The following is a 25,465-nucleotide window of genomic DNA, read 5'->3' as shown; positions in this document are numbered from 1 at the left end:
TTTTTAAAGAGCAAGTTAAGTAACTATTTTATGAGTTTCTAAACTGCTTTATTAAAGGGTTATGCACTTGCGAAGTAAACTGGCCAATATGAACACCGCATTCAAAATGGATGAAAAGTAACAACATTTAGGTCTGCTTCTAATCTAAATTACTTTAAAGTAAACCTGGAATGGCGCCTTTCATTTTGCTAACTGAATATAAAAAGAGCTACTTCAGATTTCCAGTAATGTACACAAAAGTAGAATCTGGTCATTAATGTTTGTCCCACATTTCAAAATTTCTTTGCAGATATTTGCCAAAAACCGTCAGCTCTGTGCTTAAAATAACTGATACCAACTTGCAACGTCACGTATTAAACCTACAGTATAATCTGTAACTAGGCTGGCATTCATTGGCCTAGTTGCCACACAATAAATAGGTAAATAAGGTAACTGCAACTTGATCTAGAAAGGAGATGCCAATGTTTGATGAGAATGTTTGCTGGACTCAGCTGAATTTCACCATAAAGACCTTTACCACAATGATTAATCATATAAAAAAAGTTATTTTCCAAAATGTTTCCAAAAAGAGAGGACACTTTGTTTAGTACATGGAAAATCAAATATAAAAACATTTTGTACACGTCTGCAACCTTTTCAAACCAGAGCCAAACTACATCACAACTCAGAATAAGTAGTCAAAGAGCTGAATAAGAATGCCCATTTGTAGGACTGAAAATACACAATTTATTATTAATAATTGACATGATTAATAATAGCATAAATGAACCATTGTTCTCACAGACATTATGTAATGGGACTTCTGCTGCTGGGGGTGCAGGAGACAGGGATTGGGGTGTGTGGGAGGTACAGGAGGCAGGGCAGGGCGCTGGGGGTTGGAAATAGAGTACCTTACCTGGCCAGGGCTGGGCTGCTGCACCTGGGCAACAGTGGCTGGATAGGAGACTGGGCCAGGATTGCAGCAGCCAGATTGCGGCCTCCCCTCCTACTTGTGCCACAGCAGGAGAGGGGCTGCCACCAGCCCTTCCTGTGGCCAGATGGGGGCTGGACAATGGGGCGTGCTCCAGGGTCAGGGCTGGGGGCAGCCCCCCACTTCTTCACCAGAAGCTGGATAAGAACATAAGAACGGCCATACTGAGTCAGACCAAAGGTCCATCTAGCCCAGTATCCTGTCTGCCGACAGTGGCCAATACCAGATACCCCAGACACACACAACAGGGAATCCTCATGTGATCCCTCCCATCACCCACCTCCAGAGAAACAGAGGCCAGGGACACCATTCCTACCCATCCAGGCTAGTAGCCATAGATGGACCCAACCTCCATGAATCTATCTAGCTCTTTTCCAAACCCTGTTAAAGTCCTGGCCTTCACCGCATCCTCTGGCGAGTAGTTCCACAGGTTGACTGTGCGCTGAATGAAGAAAAACTTCCTTGTGTTTGTTTTAAACTTGCTGTCTATTAATTTCATTTGGTGACCCCATGTTCTTATATTGTGGGAACAAGTAAATAACTTTTCCTTATTCACTTTTTCCAGTCATGATTTTATAGACCTGTAGTATAGCCCCCTTTTGGGTATTTCTGCACTTGCACCCTCTTTCGAGAGAGGGATGCATATGAAGACATTCAAAATTGTAAATGAAGCCGGGATTTAAATATCCCGTGCTTCACTTGCATATTCACATTATGGCGCTATTTCGAAATAGCTCTTGTGTAAATTACATTGCCATGGGATAAGAGCGAAGGTCCTTTCTTGGATTGAGAACTGGTTAGAAGACAGGAAACAAAGGGTAGGAATAAATGGTAAATTTTCAGATTGGAGAGGGGTAACTAGTGGTGTCCCCCAAGGGTCAGTCCTGGGACCAATCCTTTTCAACTTATTCATAAATGATCTGGAGAAAGGGGTAAGCAGTGAGGTGGTAAAGTTTGCGGATGATACCAAACTGTTTAGGATAGTCAAGACAGAAGCAGGCTGTGAGGGACTCCAAAAAGATCTCACCAAATTGAGTGATTGGGCAACAAAATAGCAAATGCAATTTAATGTGGATAAGTGTAAAGTTATGCACATCGGGAAAAATAACCCCAACTATATGTACAGTATGATGGGGGCTAATTTGGCTATGACAAATTAGGAAAGAGATCTTGGAGTTATTGTGGACAGTTCTCTGAAAACTTCCACACAGAGTGCAGCGGCGGTCAAAAAGGCAAATAGGATGCTAGGAATTAGTAGGAAAGGGATAGAAAATAAGACCCAGAATATCTTACTGCCCCTGTATAAAACTATGGTACGCCCACATCTTGAATACTGTGTACAGATGTGGTCTCCTCACCTCAAAAAAGATATTTTGGCCTTGGAAAGGGTTCAGAAAAGGGCAACTAAAATGATTAGGGGTTTGGAACGGGTCCCACATGAAGAGAGGTTAAAACAACTGGGACTTTTCCGTTTAGAAAAGAAACTGAGGGGGGATATGATAGAGGCATATAAAATCATGAGTGGTGTGGAGAGGGCGGATTAAGAAAAGTTATTTATTAGTTCCCATAATAGAAGAACTAGAGGACACCAAATGAATTTAATGGGTAGCAGGTTTAAAACTAATAAAAGAAAGTTCTTCACACAGCGTGTAGTCAACCTGTGGAACTCCTTGCCAGAGGAGGCTGTGAAGGCTAGGACTATAGAGTTTAAAGAGAAGCTAGATAATTTCATGGAGGTTAGGTCCATAAAAGGCTATTAGGTGGGGGATAGAAATGGTGTCCTTGGCCTCTGTTTGTCAGAGGCTGGAGAGGGATGGCAGGAGACAAATTGCTTGATCATTGTCTTCAGTCCACCCTCTCTGGGGCACCTGGTGCTGGCCACTGTCAGCAGACTGGGCTAGATGGACCTTTGGTTTGACCCAGTACGGCCATTCTTATGTTCAAGAAGATATTTTCTGTCTTATTCTATCCCTTTAATGACTCCTACCATTCTATTCGCTTTTTTGACTGCTGCTGCACCTGAGTGGATGTTTTCAGAGAACTCTCCACAATGACTCCAAGATCTCTTTCAGGTAGTTGTAACTAAATTAGTCCACATCATCTGGCAGGGCGGTTCAGTGTTTACCCTCCTCTCCTCACAGGAAGCTGGCGCTGGCACTCCAATCTTGCAGGGGGCTGCGAGGCTTGAGTGCCAGCGCGGGCTCCCTGCTGTGAGGGAGCAAGGGGGTAGTTGAGCTGGAGCTGAAAGAGAGCTATATTTGGCTCCCCACTGAACCATGTTTGGCTCAGGAGCCATATGTTGCCAACCCTGTTATACTTTAATGTCCAAAGTGCAGACAATGATACACACATGAACTTTAAAACCAAGATGCTCTCTTCCTGCACTTAGTCCTGAGATCAAATTGATTCATATCTCTACTACATGAAGGAAAAATAATAGTTTCAGATTTATATTGGCTTGGTATAGAATTCAGCGTGTGTGGAAAAATTCCCCATCAGCTAGACAGTGATTATTTCTGAAGAAAGGCTATTTATGAATTCAGTTAAGCACCAGCAGCTTATTTCCTGCAATCTTGATTAAGCTATGAATACAAATGACAGATGAAGGATTAGTGGAATAGTCAATATTTTAAATATCTGTACTTCCGTCTCTTTAGACTCCAGATGATACATATGGATTAGACAGCTACACTTAATTTCAATTGGAATGAGAAGAGTAGAATACCCATTACCTGGAAGTATACAAAACCTGAAGCCGGTGAATGAAAGCTCTTTATTCAATACACAGTTTTTTGCCACCCAATCCTACTCAATTATTTAAGAGACAGAAACTGACAACTATATTCCTTAAAAAGTACGCTCCTCTCCAATGCTTTTAAAGTAATTAAAACAGTGAAGACGGTCCCCACTGTTCTTCTATGTTACATAAAAAGAGAAGGTTGTCTGCTACTGTGAAATGTGCACAGTAATAAAGCCAATCTGGTCAGTATACTGTACAGTTCTGGAAGTGCAGTATATGTAGGCAAAGCATTGTCAAGATGCTAAAAACTAGTGCAGTACATTGTGTTTTAAACAGTACTACAACATCACCTTTCCTATGACATGGGTGAGGGACGGCTAACCATGTGTTGTATTTTTCATTTAACTTTCTTTAAAAAAAAAAAATCTCAACATCCTGCAGCATACTATACATCAACCTTATACGAAAAGGTGTCAAGGTGACTTACAAAAAATATGATCAGGACCAAAAATGCTGTGGCACAAGTTTTAACAAAGAGTTTATATACTCCCCCATTATTTTAACAGCAAAAGTTGTTCAAGGTGCTTTTAGATTTTTGCATTGCAGAACTGATTCGCTGAAATGACCACTTGATAAGATGCATTAACAATTCATAGTTTCAGTCTTCACTATTGGACCCAAATGCAGCATGTTTCAAAAGCTAGTTTCTATAACGGGGCAGTTGTGGAGCAGGGGCGCCCTCTACTGGTGCAGAGGATGACACAGTCATTAGCTGCCCGCCATGCATTCTCTCATTCACACGCAGCTCACACCCATCCTGAAGCATGCGGATAGCTATCCGTGCAATGTTCTTAGAGTCATCAAGTCCACTATGAGGGCGTCCATCATAGTTCATTCCCAACTTTTCAAGCATGATTGTTAGCTTGGTCTGGTTTCTGGGAACCTGACAAAGAAAGTGAATCATGTTAAAGAAATCAGACCAAAAAAAAATCATCTCAGCATGAAACATTTGTCCTGCGTAAGTTCTCATACTGCAGTGTGTTTACACTACTGCCTAGTACTGCTGACACACTTTTGGTCCATATTTCAAAGAACTCTGCATACAGTCTGAACATGTGTGACATAGCAAAGGAATGTCCGATTCCTTTCATAGATGAAGACAAGGAAACAGAGATAAGAATGTTGTCACCCCAGTATTCCAAGCACCATATTACCTGACATTCCTCGAAAAGCATCTAACTGACATGGAGCAGATTCTCAAAAATACCCAAGGGAGTTAGAAACATTACAAGGGAAAATTTTCAAAACACTGGTGGCCCATCTACGCGTGGATAATTAATATTACTACCACTAATGTTAGCAATGGTGAGAAATTTTTGCACAGACTTCCAGGGTAGTCAAAGTTTAAGTGACTTGTCCAAGGCACCGGGCACTCTAGCATCAGAGCCCAGAAAACCATGAGCCTGGATTCCTAGCCCTCCACTCGTCTAATAACTAGATGAGCTGGCAGACTGCTCCTGGGGAGCAGTGCAGGGCTGGCTGCCAGTGCCTTGCCAGCTCATGTTTTGGGGCCACTGCTGGCTCTGGGCTAGCAGTCTTGGAGCTGGCACAGGCACTGTGGCCAGGGTCTACCCCTTTAATGGCTCCAGGGCTGGGGGAGAGGAGAGTAAGTTTTCCTGATTGTGCCCAGAGTGGCCACCAGGCCTCCCTGGGAAGGGCTGGAGGCCCCCTATTTCGAATTAAGTGTCTACACAGCACTTAATTCGAAACAGCTATTTCGAATTTGGCGTTACTCCTCGTAGAATGAGGTTTACCAAATTCGAATTAAGCGCTCCGCTTAGATAGTGCCTCAAGGAAAAAAAAATCATACATGCAAACTGTGCGGCAGTATTTCCCTTTCACAATGATGCAGTATTATACACAATTCAATTTAAAAAATATGATACACACCTAAAAAGCAGAGTAAGTTACTCATTACACATTTAACGTAACATTAATTATAATACCCCTACTTTTTTTAGTATTTTAGATAACCTCTTCCAAACACCTAAAATGTATCAAAAATTTTGAAATGTTTTCAATCCAGCAGTCTCTTAAGAAAATTTTTGGAAATCTAGAGGAAATGAAGAATTAATTCCAAAACTGATTTATAGCAGTTTTTATGTAATCTAGTAGTTTCACTGCCATTTTGGAATCAGACAGTAAGCCAGGCCCTATTCTGATTTCATCAGGGCAACCAGGCCACTAAACTCAGAGCTCATTAAAGCCTCAAAGAATCAATGTACACCATGTCAGGATAAAAAGCAGAAGCATGGTATAGTAGTCAATAAGTTCCTTGTTTAAATTCTAGCTCTGCATGATTTGTTGTGACTTTAGGCAAGTTGTGCAATCTCTCCTCCCCATGGCCCCTATAATACTATGCCTCAGAAAATGGGTAATACTGCTTGCCTACTATAATTCAGATGGGAATAGTGAGATTGGTTCTTTGCAGTATATAGTTTTTGAAGATGTAAAGCAGTAATTGCTACAGTAATACTAAACATGATCACATCTGGGTGAACTACTTCTAGCATGGTAGAACTGCACAACTGCCAGAGCACTATTATAGTACAGGCAGTCCCCGACTTACGTCGGATCCGCACTTACGAACGGGGCTTTTCTCGCCCCGGAGCTCAGGAGTGGCGGGTCGCCACCCGTGTCCTCCGGGGCGAGAAAAGCTTCTCCCGGTCTCCCTGGTCTGCTGGGGGGGGGGGGGGGGTCCAGCAAAGCCGCTGGACCCCCCCAGCAGACCAGGGACACCCGAGCAAAGCCACCACCTGGGCGGCTTTGCTCGTTTGCCCGGGAGCAAAGCCGCCCAGGCGGCGTGACCCCCGCCGCCCGTGTGGCTTTGCTCCTGTCCCCCTGGTCTGCTGGGGGGGTCCAGCGGCTTTTCTGGACCCCCCCAGCAGACCAGGGGGACAGGAGCAAAGCCACACGGGCGGCGGGGTCCCTCCGCCTGTGCGGCTTTGCTCGGGTCTCCCTGGTCTGCTGGGGGGGGGGGGGGGCGCGCAGCTAGTGCGCCCTCCCCCCCAGCAGAGCAGGCTTTTGTTGCGGGACGCCTCGGGTAGAGCAGCTGGGGTGCTGCCGGGTTGGTCCTGTGGGAACCTACCGGGCAGCGCCCCAGCTGTTCTGTCCCAGGCTCCAGATTCAGCAGCTGTTGAAACTGATCAGGCTGATTCCAGGAAGGTGGGGGCAGAGCAACTCTGCCTCCGGCTTCCTGTAGTCAGCCCCTGGTCAGTTTCAGTGGCAGCAGCTGAATCTGGAGCCAGTTCCGACTTGCATACAAATTCAACTTAAGAACAAACACACGAGCCAAGATTTTCAAAGATGAGGGGGTGCTCAAAATTAGAGCCCTTTGGCCTAAATAAATGCTACCAAAATTATCCCAACTGGAAGGTCTTACAACTTGACCCTGCACAGTACAAAAGGTCATTTACATAAAAACTCGAGCAAGACTTTAGTTATTCCATCTTTAGACTGAATATTCCCCTAGACAATCAGCAATCAATTCTAACCTTGTAGAAGTTTCCATAGGATTTGCGAATGTTGATCCACTTTTTGGCAAAAGAGGGATATTTGATACGGCTGATACGGCATTGGATATTCAGGAATTTACTCATATCCCAAGACCTTTGGGGGGTGGGGCGAAATCAGGAGAAACAGGGAAAAAAGGTAAAGAGAACACTTTAACAGAAAATCTTAAATGGAAGCAAAACAGATAAATGTTGCCTTTCGTTTGTGTTCATGAACAGGAGGTAAACCATATTGCATAAAGAAAATCATATCTCCTGTACTAACAGCAGCAAAGAGAAAGCAGGAGCTTTTGGGCTATTATCTTCAGTCACCTCTAGATACTAAAGTAAGAGCTCTTACTTTTAAGACCTTAACCTCACTCAGAGGATGTAGACATGGCCTGAGACATTTCCAACCCTGCATTCTAAAGCCAGTCATGCTTCCAATCTCATGCACATCCACCCAAAAGATGTGTTTTTCTACCTATACAGCAGACTTCTGGGGAATCCTGTTGTACTTTCTCCCCTTGAGTGAAAATCAATTCAGGAAGATATCTGAAGGTTACTTACTTTACTGATTTACATAACAAAACTGATTTATTTTTGTCTTTGGATAAGATGTAAAAACTGAAGTTATTATGACAGGTGACCAAGATGCTATGGTACCTTAAAACAAATAGGGCCAGCTCTCCAACCAAATTCTAAATCTGGATGAAAAGCAAAAAATCTGTTGTAGCAGCCTCCTCAGCATGCACTACATTTAAAATGAGTGAAAAACTTCCATTATGTGTTTTCATTCCTGTCTTCAGATGTTCGTGACCTTTTCAAATATTCACCTTTAGGCCTGAAATGTTTACTTCACCAAAATGTAGCCCTCTGGAAGTTGTTGGTAAGTTAAAGTACACTTTTTCCTCAGATACTATCTTGATGGGCACAATAGCAAGATAGTATCTGAGCCTCTAGCTATCATCTTTGGAAAATCATGGGAGATAGGAGAGATTCCAGAGGACTGGAAAAGGGCAAATCTAGTGCCCATCTATAAAAAAGGGAAATAAGAACAACCCAGGAAACTACAGATCAGTAAGTTTAACTTCTGTGCTAGGGAAGATAATGGAGCAAGTAATTAAGGAAATCATCTGTAAACACTTGGAAAGTGGCAAGGTGCTAGGGAACAGCCAGCATGGATTTGTAAAGAACAAATCATGTCAAACCAATCTGATAGCTTTCTTTGATAGGATAACGAGTCTTGTGGATAAGGGAGAAGCGGTAGATGTGGTATACCTAGACTTTAGTAAGGCGTTTGATAACGGTCTTGCATGATATTCTTATCAATAAACTAGGTAAATACAATTTAGATGGGACTACTATAAGGTGGGTGCATAACTGGCTGGATAACCATACTCAGAGAGTAGTTATTAACGGTTCACAATCCTGCTGGAAAGGCATAACAAGTGGGGTTCCGCAGGGGTCTGTTTTGGGACCAGCTCTGTTCAATATCTTCATCAATGATTTAGATATTGGTATAGAAAGTACGCTTATTAAGTTTGCAGATGATACCAAGCTGGGAGGGATTGCGACTAATCTAGAGGATAGGGTCATAATTCAAAATGACCTGGACAAATTGGAGAAATGGTCTGAGATAAATAGGATGAAGTTTAATAAAGACAAATGCAAAGTGCTCCACTTAAGAACAATCAGTTTCGCACATACAGAATGGGAAGCGACTGTCTGGGAAGGAGTACGGCAGAAAGGGATCTAGGGGTTATAGTGGACCACAAGTTAAATATGAGTCAGCAGTGTGATGCTGTTGCAAAGAAAGCAAACATGATTCTGGGATGTATTAACAGGTATGTTGTGAGCAAGACACGAGAAGTCATTCTTCCGCTCTACTCTGCACTGGTTAGGCCTCAGTTGGAGTACTGTGTCCAGTTCTGGGCACCACATTTCAAGAAAGATGTGAAAAAATTGGAGAGGGTCCAGAGAAGAACAATGAGAATGATTAAAGGTCTAGAGAACATGACCTATGAGGGAAGGCTGAAGGAATTGGGTTTGTTTAGTTTAGAAAAGAGAAGATTGAGGGGGGACATTATAGCAGTTTTCAGGTATCTAAAAGGGTGTCATAAGGAGGAGGGAGAAAACTTGTTCATCTTGGCCTCTGAGGATAGAACAAGAAGCAATGGGCTTAAACTGCAACAAGGGAGGTTTAGGTTGGACATTAGGAAAAAGTTCCTAACTGTCAGGGTGGTCAAACACTGGAATAAATTGCCCAGGGAGGTTGTGGAATCCCCATCTCTGGGGATATTTAAGAGTAGGTTAGAGAAATGTCTATCAGGGATGGTCTAGACAGTATTTGGTCGTGCCATGGGGGCAGGAGACTGGACTCGATGACCTCTTGAGGTCCCTTACAGTCCTAGTATTCTATGATTCTATGAATATTTATAGGTATAGAAGTGCCTATGAATAAAATACAGATTGAACCTCTCTAGTCTGGCACACTCTGGTCTGGCTTTGGTGGTCCAGCATGATTTTAGCTAGACGTACACTTAGCATGGGTGTGACAAAGTTTCCCGCAGTCCCATAAAGTTTGTTTACAGCCACCAGTCCTGTTTTCAGTGTTCTTTGCTGTTATTTAGCTCTAATTTACCCCCATATCTAGGAACCCAGTAAGCAGTGGAAATGTTGTTAATGCTGCTGAACAATATTTACCTCAGGTGGTTTGACAAATTCTCTGGTTTGTCACCGGTCAGATCCTAAGGGTGGCGGACTACAGAGGTTCAGCCTGTACTAATAAATATCTTAAAGGACTACAGCAAACAAATACAGGCAGTCCCCAGGTTACGTACAAGATAGGGACTGTAGGTTTGTTCTTAAGTTGAATTTGTATGCAAGTCGGAACTGGTACATATTGTAGGGGAAACTCTAGCCAAATATTTCTCCAGAGCTCAGTTTTATTCTCCCACACCTCACTTCCCTCAGTCCTTTATTCTCAAGCTGAGGTGTCTGCTGAGAAAAGCCGCTTCGCGTCTCCCTGGTTTGCTGCGGGGGGCGCTAGCTTCGCGTCTCCCTGGTCTGCTGGGGGGAAGCAGCTAGTGCGGGGTTGCCTCACCCTGTTTGTAAGTAGGGATCCGATGTAAGTCGGATCCATGTAACCCGGGGACTGCCTGTATTGAGACATTAGGCTTGGTACAGGTGAGTCTTCGGTGCAAACTAAAGTCTTAGAAATTAAAAAAATAGTTAAATGAAAAGAAGTCAACTGCTGAGCAAGACACTGGCATCTACTGAAATCTTCGAGCTAAAATAAACTTAACCCTCTCTGTGACATTACTGCATATTCTCTCAGTGTAACACAGAGGGGAGTAAAAGGGGAAAGGGCTACTACTGGGACAATTTACTTAAAAAGAAAGATTGCATCCTTCTGAAATTTAGCAATCTTAAATTCATTTTAAAGGATACCTTCACCCCCAGAGCAGGAAAAAGATATGGGCAGAGAAAATTGTTTTGCTGGTCCCCTGAGTAAGGGTTCTCTATATTTTTACTAAATTACACTTCTTCTGTATATATATTCTAGCATCAACTTCTGGCAAATGATACAGCAGTAACAACATAAGCTACACCAGGCAAACAGCAGCAATGATAAGAACATGATTGTCTTGGACACGGTGACGGGTGTCCATCCCACAAAGGACTGGAAGGGGTTAAGACGGTCAGACAGTCCAATTAACTTCCCAGGCTGCATCTGGAGGAGCCAAGGAGCAGGGCACTAAGCAAGGTCAGCTATACAATGACCGATAGGACCTGTATAAAGCCAGATAGTGCTCAAAAGGAAGCTGAAAGGAGGGAGCAATTGCAGTCTATTTGAGTGGAGGGTGATGAGGGGCTGTCAAACCTGGGGGCGGGGGTGTAAGTCAGGAAGATAGATGAAGGTTCAGGGGAATAGGAGCAAGGAACAGGAGTGTGGAGACTGTGGCTGCTGACCAGAGGGCATATGTTCCCCTGCCAGCCTCTGGGAACATGGCAGAGAACCAAGGACTGCCTGGGATAATTTGGTCAAGGAAAAACTCCTCCCTGGAAGGGGAAACAACAGTGACATTAACTGGTAGGCTGAGTGAGGAAGAGGAGGATGTGATTCCTGGCATGAGCGCTTCAGAGGACAAGACAAGGACAAGAGATCCTGTTGAAGGAAGGTACAATGCTTGGCCAAAGCTAATCCCAAGGATAGTCAGGAGGAGGTGCCTCCAGCAGAAAGCAACCCTATGACAGACACCATTCACTGCACTAAAGTGTGCATTGCATTATGAAGCCCAAATGGGAACATGTAAAGTTTGACACTTAAAATGGCCTATCCTGTTTCTCTCATTTTGAAAAAGGGATTGCAATAGCAGCTAACAGAATGGTGACATTTCTCAGTTAAAAAGAGATACACTGGCTTTGATGCTCTAGCCTGCACTATGCAAGTTAAACAAAAATCACCAAAACTGTTCCTTCTGACCTTAAAATATGTGAATCCATGACCAATGTTATGTTGGCTACATTGCACATCTGGCTATTTATATAGTCCTCATTGCCATTCTATCTGAGCACCTCACAATTATTAATGTATTTTAGTCTCAAAATCCTTGTGAAATAAGAAACTATCAGTTAAGAAGCAGAGGGGCAGGGTAGATTAAACAGTGTTCTTGTGCGACAGGCTCTAAATGCTGGTCTCCTGACTCCAACTTCAATATTATATTCACTTGGCCACTCTTCCTATCATGTAGTATACAACATTTTCTAGTCCTGTTTTCTTGTTAAATATTAGCCAATATTACAGAGAACGGTAATGTAAATAAGATGTATTACAGTGAAACCTCTGTTATCCGGTACTCTGTTAACCAGAAAACTTTGTTAACTGGCATTGCCCCCAGCCACAATACTGACACATCTTCAGGCACACAGGCCTGGCTTGGTTTATCAAGATTGGCTTAACAATTCTTTTTTTATTTAAGTAGTACTAATCATCTTTGACTCAAAATAGAAATGTGAGACTAACTGCCTCACACTACAAAACTACCAGTATTAAAAACTTGAGTTTTACTATTATTGTCCATTGTTTTTTCCTAGGTTGATGGTACCTTCTGATAACCGGAATTTTTAGACAACCAGAATGTCTTAATCCCCAAGCCTGCCAGATAACATGTTTTACTGTATAAAGCCAATTTTAACACTGCTTTTAGATCAACATTCATATTTTCATTACTTTGAATCTAACTACACAACTTCAATACTACAGGTTATATTTTACATTCATATTTGTTTATTTTATTAATGATTTGAAAAGTGACAAGCTTTCATTTTGGGCTTACATAAGCCAGCATATGAGAATGCTGGAAAAAAATTGATGCCACGTACTACATTCAAACTTTAGATCCTACTCAATTTCATTTTAAGAACTATACCCAAATAAAAAAAGAAAGTACTCTAGTATGATTTTAGGACCAATGTTATATTCTAATGTTGGCAATACTAGTTACAAAAAGCAGATTAATTTAAGAATTGCTTTGCAATTTTAAAATGCATTTAATAAATTACTATATAAAACATGCACCCTGCTTTCCAAGACATACCCATCAGTCAGTATGGTATAGCTATATTTGGTTCCCAGCTCTCTCTGTTTCATCCACTCTACAACATTTTGTAGAACCTGAGGAAATGCATCAGCTTTGTCTACGTGGTCCTGAAAATATATAAACACAAAAAAGTCAGTTATATTTGCTAAAGAAAATGTATACTGTAAAGCATTACAGTTAAACTAATGTACAGGAACAAACATCACATACTTTCAACAAACTAAAAACATTTAAAAAGGAGGACATACAAAACACCTGTGAGATAGCTCCTCATTATCCCAGGTTTCAGAGACAAAGAGAGCTTAAAGGCCTGATTTTCATAGGTAGTAAGTACTCAAAAGATCTAATTCACACCACTTATGGAAGGATGGGGATGAAAACCAGATCTTACAGCCCATATTTTTAAAGATATTGAGAAATTGCTGCTCTGTTAAAACACCTAGTTGATTTAACAGCCTAAATTCCACTGACAGTCAATTTAGGCTCCTAAATCATTTAGGCATTGCATCACTGAAAACACAGTATTTCAAAAATCTGGGTATAAGGGACTTGGCAGTAAGTCACACATTTAGCCACCAGCAGAACTTAAGACTAAAAGAAGTCTGAAGCAAAATGCAGGACAATGTAGCACTTTAAAGACTAACAAGATGGTTTATTAGATGATGAGCTTTCATGGGCCAGACCCACTTCCTCAGATCGATTTGATCTGAGGAAGTGGGTCTGGCCCACGAAAGCTCAATCTAATAAACCATCTTGTTAGTCTTTAAAGTGCTACATTGTCCTGCATTTTGCTTCAGCTACCCCAGACTAACACAGCTACATTTCTATCACTAAAAGAAGTCTGTCTCCCAGTCCACAATCACTGCCAGTCATCTTGCAACCATTTAAAATTCTTTGGTCTGGTAGGAAACTGGCAGTTAGAGGATCCATGTCCAGCTACGAGACAGCAATTATCACGGATGCACAACCATTAGTGGTGATAGAAGCAAAATCAGAAAACTCCCTATTCAAAAGCCATACCAAAAAAATACCCCCCTCAAGCAGCAAGTTTTGATGTTTATCAGATACCTAGCTGTACATACTCATGAGGTCTAAACACAAATTAGAAACACCACCTAAGTCTGTGTACCAAAGACGGATTGGATTGTTCTCAGTCCAGGAGCTCATAGTAAGACCTCATTTACACCACCAAGTTTGGTTAAACTTAATTTAACACTCAATTTTTTTTTCCAGAGTGTTCACACTTGTTCTGTCATCAGATCATATCATGGACATGTGAGCAAGCACTGTGGGTATGTATCCCATAGGGCAATGTTGTGGGAAGGCAGAGCCGATAGCTGCCCATCTTGACATTCCCTCTGAGTTATTCCATATCCACCTCAGCTGGCAGGAGAGGCATCATGAGTAGCTGTGAGCTCTCCATGCTCAAAGCAGCACAGCAGTCTTTTCAGTCACCATCCTGTCCCTTCATCACCCTGCAACAGCAGTCTGCAAGTTGCTATGTTCTTAGTGCAGGGCAGAACAGAAGCCTTCCAATGATTTTCTTTTTACTCTCCAAACTCACCTGTCAGATACTTGCAAGAGCTTTGAAAGGGGAGGGGCACATGTATGCAGGGCAGCAGACATCAAAACACTGAGCAGAGCACTCAGGATAGGCATTGTGGAATACTGGCGGAAGCCAGTTCTCTGGACAAAACACAGTAGTGTCTAACACTGGCTCTGCTGACAAAGGGAGGAGAAAAGAATAGTCTCTCCTAGGAGTGGAAGTTTTTTGTCCCCAATACTAGGTGTTTTTCCTGACAAGTCGCACTGCGGTTTGTATACCGTTTTGTTTCCAAAAGGCAGTTTTTTCCCCCTACAAAACTTGGAAATGTAGACAAGACCTAAGTTTTAAGATGATTCATAAAGTGGAGAGACTTTGCTCATTACATCATTCATGAACACATCCAAACTGCTCAAAATGGCTAAACTCTTCATTAATGACATTACAAAAGTAGTAAAGAAGCCTTGGAATTGGTAGAGACTGAGAAAACTACTGAGGACTTCAAGAGTTTTAGGCCTCGAACTGTACTTACTTCCAAAGTTGTGTTATACTTCTAAGTCTCCATTTCCAGGTCTCCAAAGTATTACTGTTTCAAAAGCCAATCTTCAAGCAGAAAAAGCAAGATTTAAATCTTAATAGTCAAGTAATTCTTGGGCTACCTGCATAGGCCAGCAAATATTTGGACTTGGAATGAATCTGTGCTTTTCCTTTCAGCTCCCAACTTTGCTGCTTGAAGGACTGATAAAACCAAATTCTGAAACGTAAGTCTAAAAGCTTTGACAAAGCAAACTTTCCATTCATACTTGTGTCTGGACTCTCAGACACGTTACCTGAGTGATTCCTGTCAGACTGATGCAGAAGTTTGAAAGCTGAGGATTAATCTCTGGTTTCACATATTGTTGAAAGGTATCCTCCTACAGGAGGGGATAAAAAAAGTCAAATGTTTTACAGCCATATGGAGAAACACAAAATCACAAATCAGGTCTCATAGAAGTAATAGCTTTGTATCTGAAAAGAATAGTTAAATAGCAAACAGCAAGATAATATTCATATTTGGGCTCTATTAGCCATTGTTCATTGTTTACCAAATAAATGGGACTGCAATAATAGAAGTAATATATGATAATCACAGTTTTGATGACATATTGTTCCAAGGTAAAAGACATTTATCACAAACAAAATCTACATACATATATATATTTGCTTCCCTTTGTTATCCTTGATAGATGACTAGCATTTGCTAAGTTTTCCTTCATCAACTATAAAACCTGGGGATGATGAGCATTATGTTCTCTATGAAGTTACAGGGAAGCCATGGGCTGTATTCTAATGTAATATATGAGTGTTGGATGACCTCTGTTCCTAAAGCTTCCTGAGATATCCATAAGTTGAAGTGCACATATATGCTGGGTTTCATCACGTTACTAAGCACACGCTCCTCTCTCTTTTGCACTCCAGGAAACGGAAGGCTCAAGAGTTAATCTTTGGCCATATGAAGTACCCCTTATAAATGCTAGACAGTTTTGCTGTTGTAGTTATACTAGTATAGCTATACCAAAATACTGTCTAGTGTGAATACAATTGTCAGTATAAGAGAGCTCATATCAATATAGCTGAATATACATTAGTAGCTATGTTGTTAAAATAAATAAGCCATATCCCTAACCAACATAACTATAGATCAGGGATGTCAACATGTAGTGACTACATGATTAACCTGGGCTTGTTGGTTAATCCTATCGACTAGATGTCTCCTCCCTCCCCATAACTGCCTCTGTATCAGAGGCAGCAAGGGGGTGTGCAGGCAGGAGCTGGCATGCGTGGGGAGCCAGCTTTAAAGCCATTCCTCCACATGTGTCGGCTTCCACAGAACCACCTCCTGCTCCAGCCCCCCTGAGAGGCAATGAGGAAAGAAGGGAGGTGGGGGTCAAGCGGGAACTGATGCCATCTTAAAATCCAGCTCTCCACAAGCATTGGCTCCCGCCTGCCCCCAAAATGTATCTGCTAAAATTTCAAGCAATTACACATTTACACAAATACCTGATAGTTAACTTCCCTACTACAGATAGCAGCTAAAGTTTTAAGTATAAACCAGGCCTTTAAGATTATGCACTGAGGTCCTATGATCATTTGCCTTCACTGCAAAGTGAACCTGGACTCTTCTTCAGGCGTGGCTCCTCATTCAGCTCCCATCTACATGCTCAGCCACTAAAATGCTTTTAATTCTCCAGTGCCATCCCCAAATTCCACCCATGTGACCAGAGGGAAAGTTCTCTAATTCACTGGGAAAGAATCAGAACAGTTCAACTTACTACAGCATAAAGAAAAATGTGACCCCCCCCTCCCCGAAGTCCTAATGAAACGCATCTGAGTGCAGCACTAATGAAATAGTGATTTGAATGTGGCTTTGCAGTGTGGCAGCTCATGGTCAGGCTAAGCTAACCTGGGTGCTGATGATCTGAAATAACTCTGCAGTGAAGACATACCCGGTGTTCCCTGTAAGTTGTGTGCTTGTGTCCCCCCCATAAGGAGAAATTCTAAAGCTGTCCAGCTGATTAGCAGAGTGCCCACAGCCAGGTTTATGTTTTTCTTGATGATGCACATTCTCACATGCTTTGGTGCGCATAACAATGTATTCTACACCTGGATGGGAAAGATAAAAGGGAATACTGGACATACAACTAATGATCAATCTGACCAGTACTAGACAAAACAAAATGGAGAAATAACATGCTGCCTCTCCTGGAATAAGAACTCAGGGCTGGAAGTCAAGAACTCCTGGGTCCTAAACCTACCGTGTGTTGACAGAGAGATGTAGATTAGTCACACCGAAATTGCTAATGAAGCAAGGATTTAAATATCCTCATTAGCATAAACATGGCTGCCGCATTTTTCAAAACAGTTTTTTTGGAAAAACGGCAGTCTAGACGCAGATTTGTCAAAAATAAAGCCTTTCGACAGATCCTGTAAACCTCATTTTTTGAGGAATACAGGATCTATCGAAAAGGGTTTATTTTCGACACATCGGGGTCTAGACTACCGTTTTTTCAAAAAACTTTCGAAAAAAGTGGTGGACGTGTTTATGCTAATGAGGTGTGGGATATTTAAATCCTGGCTTCATTAGCAATTTCGATGTGCCTGATTTGCATCCCTTTGTTGACAGAGGGATGCAGTCTAGATGTAGCCCTAGAGTTGATTGGCAACAAAGTCTTCAGCAAGTCCCTTAATCTGTTTTAAGTATCCCCATTTTATAGCTTTAGGGGGTAGCCGAGTTAGTCTGTTACAGAAAAAAAAAAAAAAACCAGCACAGCAAGCAAATGGTCTTGTAGCACTTTATAGACTAACAAAACATGTAGATGGTATCGAAATAAATAGGAGAAGGGAAGGGGGGGGAGGAGAAGAAAGACCTTCTGTCGCCCACCCCCCTACCTCTATGCATAAAGTATCAGGAGAAAGGGTGCTAAACCTGAGTAGATAAAGATCAAAGTCAGTGGATGAATAAGGCAGGAAGAATACCATTCAGAAAGTAATAGAAATGTAGCCGTGTTAGTCTGGGGTAGCTGAAGCAAAATGCAGGACAATGTAGCACTTTAAAGACTAACAAGATGGTTTATTAGATGATGAGCTTTCGTGGGCCAGACCCACTTCCTCAGATCAAAAAGTAGTTAGCACCTTCATTGATAAAGGTTCCACCACCCCATATCTTGATTAAGTCCATAATTAACTGAATTTGCATATGTATTATAATTCCAAGCTTTCCCTGTGGATTTGACTTGAGGAATTGGCCTGTGACAAGACGGCCACCTTCAGATCTGTGAGATTATGGTTAAGTAAATAGAAATGTTCTGCTACTAGCTTCTGAGTATTTTCTTTACATATAATTAAACCACACACAGTGCTTCAGGTAGCCAAGTGAGCATGACTTTGAGGATCTAGACCCTCATATACAAAGTATTAACCCTAGGGAAGATATTCTAAATTAACTTGCCCAAGGGAACTCATTAATGGACCTCCCGGGCACCATATTGTTTCAGGCCAATTTCATAAGTCAACTCCACACGGAAGCCTTAGAACTTAACTTCATTTACAAGTTTGATTCCTATAACAGAAGTATGAATAAAGACATTGGCTGGATGGCCTGCTACATTCCACATCCTAATGATGTAAGAAAACCAAACAATGGGTACTGAAGAACAATTAGTACCTTCTCTATCAGCTTCCTGTAGCATGGACACTAATTGACTTTCTCCATTTTTTCTTTGTTTTCCTTCTCTCCACCCCCCCCCCCTTTTTTCTTTAAAGACCTTTAATAACACCATTCATCTGAAGTGGATTGTGCCCCTGAAAGCTCATGATACCATCTACATTTTTTGTTTGTCTCTATGGTGCTACAAGACTATGTGTTATTTTTTAAAAGCTTCAGAGGGGTAGCCAAGTTAGTCTGTGCAGGATAACCTTAAAAAACAACAAATAGTCTGGTAGCACTTTAAAGACTAATAAAAACACATAGCTGGCGTCATGAGCTTTCGAGAAGTTAAAGTGGGCTCTGCCCACGAAAGCTCATGATACCATCTACATGTTTTGTTAGTCTTTAAAGTACTACCAGACTATTTGTTATTTTTAAATGTATGTTATTTTTTAAGTTTTTCCAGTTACAGAATACCGTGGCTACCCCCTGAAGCTTCTAAATTACTGTTAGCTAAACATGAGAGGTACACAAAGATACAGCAACATCTACGTTTCTGCCTGATTATTTAGAACATATAATTATAATCTCTTCCATATTAGAAAATTTGCACCAGTGAAACTAGATTGCTATTAAATTGACCTAATTACAATAGTGCAAATTTTCTAATATAGATTGCTCTAAGATTATCCTAACTGAAAAAAAGAGAAAAAATAATATTTTATTTGAGAATACTGTTTCTCCTGTTTGCATTTATCTTGGCATAAAGCAGGTATTTGAAAAATGGGAAACTAAACAAGGGCAAAAGAACTCAGTAGAACCCAGATATAAAAATGCAAATTGTAATTATTTAAGGTACATGGTCAACTCGTCTTTTTTTTAAATGCCAAAGCAAATATCACACCTGCCTCTCTCTCAAATAAAGAAAAATTGTCCTTTAAACTCCAAGTTCTATAATTATTTTAAAACTAATCAGTCTTTACTTTTTGAAGCAATGAGACAAGAGGTAGAGCAAGTAGATCACTTACTATTTCTAGTGTATGAGTATTTAATAAAACAATAGGAAATTCAATTATTTCATGCTTAAATTCAGGCTGATTGTCCTCTTCACAGGTCGCTTCAAAGTCAATAACACAGATATAATCATAGTAACTGTCTTCATTACTGGGCTCCTTCTGCATCAGCTTCTGTTTCTTATAGTAGTTCTTCAATCTCTTTTTCAGTACATCTTTTACTCCCCTGTAGAGGAATTAGACAGGATATTAGAACTCATATTCCAATCCAAATCTGTTCATATTAATTCCTTCATCATTCCAGATATGAAGCCAAATCTACTGCTTGAGCTTACTCAGAACAGGGTAATAAATGATGTACAAAGTCAATATGCAATGTTCAAAACAGCTGACTGATCCTACAGTGGAATTATTTACTTCCCATTATTTTGAAAAAAACCTTAATGCTGGGATCCTGCACCCTTGAAGGCAGAGGCATTTTGGATGATTACAATGGCAGAAGGTTAAAAACTGGCAAGATGTTTATTTTGTAACAAAATTACTTTAAAACTATTATATAAGGATTTAGATGAGAACTGTCATGTTACAAACCAAGAAGCAGATGAATTATTTCAAGACATAAGGCAAAATTGCTCTAAGAGGAAAATTAAGCCATTTTGCCATGATTACACACAACATAGGGTAAAAAGTGATATCAGACAGTTATCACAGTCAACAAAATGGAATAGATGAAGTAAATTTCCATTCACAACCAAGAAAAGAGGAAATTGTGGACGTGCAGGGGAGAAGTGGTAGAGCAAGAGAAACAATAGCAAGGAATAAGACTTCTTTCACTGTTACCTTTCTTTAAAATAAATCTAAATCTAACAGGAAAATGTCTGATTTTTTCAAATCTACTGACAATTTCAGTTACGATTTTCTGATTTCCCCCCCCGCCCCCCTCACTCCACAGCTTGTCAATTACCTTCCTCCTAGTTGAATACATGTACATGAGGAGAACAAAATGTAAGTGGGGAAACTCAAGCATTGGGAAAGTAATACATTCTTTATAAGTTGTCAACATACTTAAATCTTCTATTACTTAGTATTCTAAGTATACAAGCTAAATAGCTATTTAAAAAACCCTAGTTAAGTTAGGAAAAAGTTAAGTGACAGCATTTTTCAGATAGTTAACTAGCAGAAATGCTATCTGAGAAAAAATAATCTCCAATCCTTCAAGTATGGTCAAATGTCACAAGTTCACTGTCTGGATCTGGTTTGTCAACTGCAAAGTTCAGCAAGATACTGGCATAGTTTGTGTATGAACCCACACCTCAAGAACATTTTTTTTACAGTAAAATATATTACTCACCCTGTGCAGTAACTATGGTTCTTCAAGAGTTGCGTCCCTGTGGGTGTTCCACTTCAGGTGCTGGTGTGTCCCAGTGCTGACTGGAGATTTACAGTGGTAATGTCCATGTACAAGAGGTGTCTTGTAATGCCATGGGTACTATACGTTCTAGAAGATGCACAACCCAATCCCTCCAGTTCTCTCTCTATTGTCGAGTCCTTACTGCAAACTACCAGCTAAGGTGGGGACAGTAGTGGAGCACCCACAAAGACACACATCCCGAAGAATTTCAGTTGCTGCACAAGGGGAGTAACCGTCTCCTCTTCTTTGAGTGCTGTCTCTGTGGGTGCTCGACTTCAGGTGACTGTACAGCAGTGTGTCTCAGACAGCAGAAGGGACATTGGGTTCCTTTGTGTTGCAGAGATTAGACAGGGCATCCAATCTGGAGACGTAAGTGATTGCATAGTGATAAAAATGTGTGGACAGTCAAGACTGAGGTACTCTCCATTGCTGTGAATGTTGTCATTGTCTTTGGTCCTCATATTGCCTCTGTTACTGTTGGCAGGATGAGGAATTTGTTCTTCTGATAAGGCTGTAATCAGTGTAGGTCCCCAAAGTGTAAAGAATAGCTCTAGGATATTTCCAGTGGAGCACCTTATCTGTCCTTGTTGAAAAGTGTTTCTCTTGGTCGAAAGACAAGTACTCAACCTTGGTTTGGAGTTCTTGAGGTATGCCAAAGGATTGTAACCAGGATGCTAGAATAACCACAGCTGTGTCTACTACTTCTAAGGATGCTTAGGAGTGCTGTTCAAGTGTGAGTTGGCCCTCCTTTAAAGCAGGCTTGAATCGTGCTTGTTCCTCCTCTGGAAGCTCCTCAGTGAAAAAGCTCAATTTCCTATCAAACATATTTAGCTAATAAAGCAAAATAGTTGGTAATGCTAAATAGTAGCATCATTGAGGAATAAACTGTTCATTGAGAGATCAAGCTTTTTGTTTTCCTTGTCTTGTGGGTCAGGTCCAGAATATGCCAGACCAGGGAGGTCCAACCCCTACCCCAAGTTCCTTCCTGGCCAGACACCCTACCCCCAGTCTGCTCCTACACCCTCCCTCAAGGCCACCCTTTAATGTGTAAGCAGAACTGAGACCAGGGTCTGCCAGAATGTATATGCTGGTTCCAGCAATGCATCGTTAATGGGCAGAGTGATTTTAAAAGCTGAGGATGTTTGCAGAATTTGGAACAGTTCGTGTTGGTTTGCCTGAACTTCCTCCAATGGACCGTGTTGCTTTTGAATGACAGGTTTGAACTGTTCCAGGAACTGTCTGAAGTCATCCACCATGGTAGCAGGCAGCAGCATGATTACTTCAAGACAGGAGGAGGAAGAATTGTGTGCAGGAAATGTGACTTCCTCATTCATGTCTGTATCAGTTTCACCCTCAACAATCTGAGCATCAGATGTCTGTGGGATAGACAGAGGATTTAAGCTCAGTTTACCTCTATGAGCAGGGAGTGGCCTCGAGTGATGGCCCTTGTGCAGTGCCCAATTTTCCCATAATGGCCACTGCATAGAAAAGGCCATCGGGTGGGTACATCCAGAGGGCCAATACCACAGTTGAACTACCCACCAATATTGGTGTTTTGGTCTCATATGCCCCCAAGATTTCAGAGATGAATGATGTAGTGTGAAGATGCAAAGCTGTATCCAAGCTCCCAGCAGACAGGCTGCTCCAGCAACCCACGAAGATGGAAACTCCATCTAGTGACAAATATATGCCAAAACAGAAGCCAGGTGAACTCTTTCAAAACTAGACAAACCTGATTATTTCAAGTGCAGGAAAAAATCCAGCACTTGCATAATTTCAGTAAAACGGGGTTAACACTTGGAATAGTGCCCAAAGAAAAATCTTTTCTACTTTTCTAGTTTTGCACTGGTCTACTGCAGCAGTTCTCAAACTATGGGTCGGGAGCCCAAAATGGGTTACAATGCCATTTAAATGGTTTCTCAAGGGCTGTCACAGACTTGCTGAGGCTTGGAGCTGAAGCCAAGGCTTGCGTTGCCCCAGGCTTTGGTGTGTCCCTCCCCCCCTCCCCAGTCATGTAGTAATTTTTGTTGTCAGAAGGGAGCTGTAGTATAATGAAGTTTGAGAATCCTGCTCTAATGGGCTTCACTCTGTCCCTCCAAACATGGCTCTCATGTTTTTCCCATGAGTGTTCCAACAGAAATCATCCATGTGGCAGGGTAAAGAGATTTGAAGTTCCGATGCAGAAGGTTGTAACAAGTAATAGTGAACCAATGAAGAGACAGGTTGATCCATAAGCTTGTAGTGTCTTGGCCAGGACACTTCAATAAGGATCAATCATGGTTTGTTCTGTTTCAGCTTCCTGAGTACTCTCAAAATGAAACAAAAGAGAGAGGGCATACAGTAGCTGATGTGATTAGGGAAGAAAGTCATGCTGAATAATAGAGCATAAATTTACCATTTAGATACAATATGGAAATAGGGTCACAGAAAAACTTAAATACCCTATCAGATTACAGAAGATGTTCTTTACTTTACTAAAGCAATCTTAAAGGTGGTCAAATAGCCTCCTCTTTACAAATGTAACCAAGAAAATGACATGGAGGCGCTTCTCAGAAATGATGTAAGATTAATAACTAAATCTTACCTGGTTTCAAGTTTGAATTCTGCAAGTTTAGCTCTGAGTTCATCTCTACTCATTCTATTAATGTAACCATTGGTCACAGCAATTTCTTTGTAAATTGGGTCACTGTAATCACTTGAACCAGAAGTGCAACATTTTCCATTATTTTCTTGGCCATCAAGTCTACAATGTTGCTTGCCCTAGAAGAAAAAGTCTGCAATTAGTTTTAAAAACTAAATAGAAATTAAGTAACTACTATTGACGTGTACCTTCATCACCAAAACTCAATGTAGCATTCATTATGCAATTTTCCTCACCGATGTATTGTTTTATATAACTAAATACATCAGTATACCAACTATCAGTTTTGAAAGGCCATTCTGTCTCCTTTTCACCATATATCTTTACAATATATAGATGGCAGAAAGAAAAGATAGATTTAAATTTGTTTGGTATAACATACCAATGGAGCATACGTTTGTCACACTGTAGCTTAATGAAAGTGTCACTTCTCCTAGAAATGTGAACTGTCATAGGCTTAGCTGGATAAGGGAAAATATAAGCATTTCTATACCAAGTATGACCAAGATTTGGTGGCAAATGTGTACACTATATATTTGAGAGAGTTTGTCTGAGTGTCTGTTCAAGAACACCTCCTAAGCGGCAAGAGCTAAGACCACCAAATTCAGTATACAACTTCTTACAGTAACTTAAAGCAAGGTAAAGGTTTGGTTGTGCCTGGAAAATGCAATGTGCCTGGAATCGGACTGCTTCTCATAAAACCATACAGAAAGGAAGCAATCACAAGCAGGTGAAAAGAGCTAGCTGGGGATGCGCTTCCTGCAAGCCTACCAATCCCAGTCACCCTTTAGGGAGAAGTGGAGTGGTATTCGTACAGGAACATTACTCACTGTTCCCCTTCATCAGGGAAGAAGGGGAAGTTCTCAGTTTGCTGTGTTCATCAGCCTGGCTGGGAAGCACAGAGGGCAGATGAGCCTGGACTTTCACCTGCCTGCTGGAGCTGCAGCAGCCATGGAGAGGTGCTTCTCACTTGGCCCCACGCTGCTATGGTGAGAGGACCAGGGTAGTAGGGCAACCTACATTAGGGATATAAGAATGCAACCGACGAATCGATACGCGGATGCTTATTAGTTCTAGTTCTGGCTGAACTGCCATGCACCGTGCAACCAACGGAACTGTAACCGGCTCCATAGTTCACATGTTTAGCCAGAAACGCCCCTCTCCAGCCCCACCCAGAGCAAGGACGGAAAGGACCCGAGCTAAAGAGCTCAACTCCCGACTCCAGCGCCGCTTCCTCCCGCCCAGCTCCCCGCGGGGCGCGCTCGCTCCGGGGAACGGCCGGCGCACGCCCCCCCCCCAAAGGCTGCGGCCGACGGCGCTCGGCTGCGACCAGGCACAGCCGTTACGCCGTCCCCTGATGGCGGTTAGGACCGTTGGGCGGGCGGACAGGCACTGACCGGGGTGTGGGCGGGGGACTCGGGCCGCTCGTGGCGGGCACCCTGCGGCCAGTTTTCCTTCTGCTCCTCCATGGCCGGCGCCAGGAAGAGGCGGGGCACCCGCCCTCCCGTGCACTGGGCACGCCGACAATGACGTCACGACGCAATCCCGCCTCTTCCGGTGGGCCGGCGGGAGGCAACACGGTGGCAGGTGAGTGCCCGTCAGGGGTGCCCTGCGCACCGTCCCCCACACGCGCGGCTCGGGCTGCCCACCCCCTGCGGAACAAGGGCGTTCGAGGCTCCCTCCCGAGCTAGGCCAGAGACCGGGCCGCAGCGGCGGCGACTTCCGGCCAAGCGCTGTGTTTTGCTTCCGGCGGGGCCTGGCGAGGTCAGGAGCAGCCGCTCGGCTGCGCGGCGTGTTCCTGCGC

General features: G+C 42.2%; 1 protein-coding gene across 1 annotated transcript; it reads right to left on the bottom strand.

The window, feature by feature from the left end:
* Positions 1 to 3,724: 3,724 nt before the first annotated feature.
* On the bottom strand, positions 3,725 to 25,190 carry ERI1 (exoribonuclease 1). The gene is made up of 7 exons (XM_075929196.1): positions 25,059 to 25,190; positions 23,605 to 23,780; positions 19,625 to 19,835; positions 15,241 to 15,324; positions 12,865 to 12,974; positions 7,265 to 7,379; positions 3,725 to 4,653 (listed from the first exon to the last, which is right to left on the bottom strand). The coding sequence occupies exons 1-7, from the start codon at positions 25,128 to 25,130 to the stop codon at positions 4,411 to 4,413; spliced, it is 1,011 nt and encodes a 336-aa protein (XP_075785311.1). The 5' UTR covers positions 25,131 to 25,190; the 3' UTR covers positions 3,725 to 4,410.
* Positions 25,191 to 25,465: the final 275 nt, after the last annotated feature.

Source organism: Pelodiscus sinensis, chromosome 5, assembly GCF_049634645.1.
Source record: "Pelodiscus sinensis isolate JC-2024 chromosome 5, ASM4963464v1, whole genome shotgun sequence".
NCBI classification, from domain to species: Eukaryota; Metazoa; Chordata; order Testudines; family Trionychidae; genus Pelodiscus; species Pelodiscus sinensis.
The sequence above is the reverse complement of the archived record's forward strand: the minus strand, read 5'-3'. Positions and strand labels throughout refer to the sequence as shown.

Bases quoted from the DNA above. Each gene is read 5' to 3' on its own strand.
- ERI1 (XM_075929196.1), bottom strand. From the start codon at position 25,130: ATGGAGGAGCAGAAGGAAAACTGGCCGCAGGGTGCCCGCCACGAGCGG. The intron at 15,325-19,624 runs GTAAGTGATCTA...CCCCTCCTGTAG, and splicing joins ATACTCATACACTAGAAATA to GAGGATACCTTTCAACAATA. The intron at 7,380-12,864 runs GTATGTCTTGGA...CACCCCCCAAAG, and splicing joins TATACCATACTGACTGATGG to GTCTTGGGATATGAGTAAAT.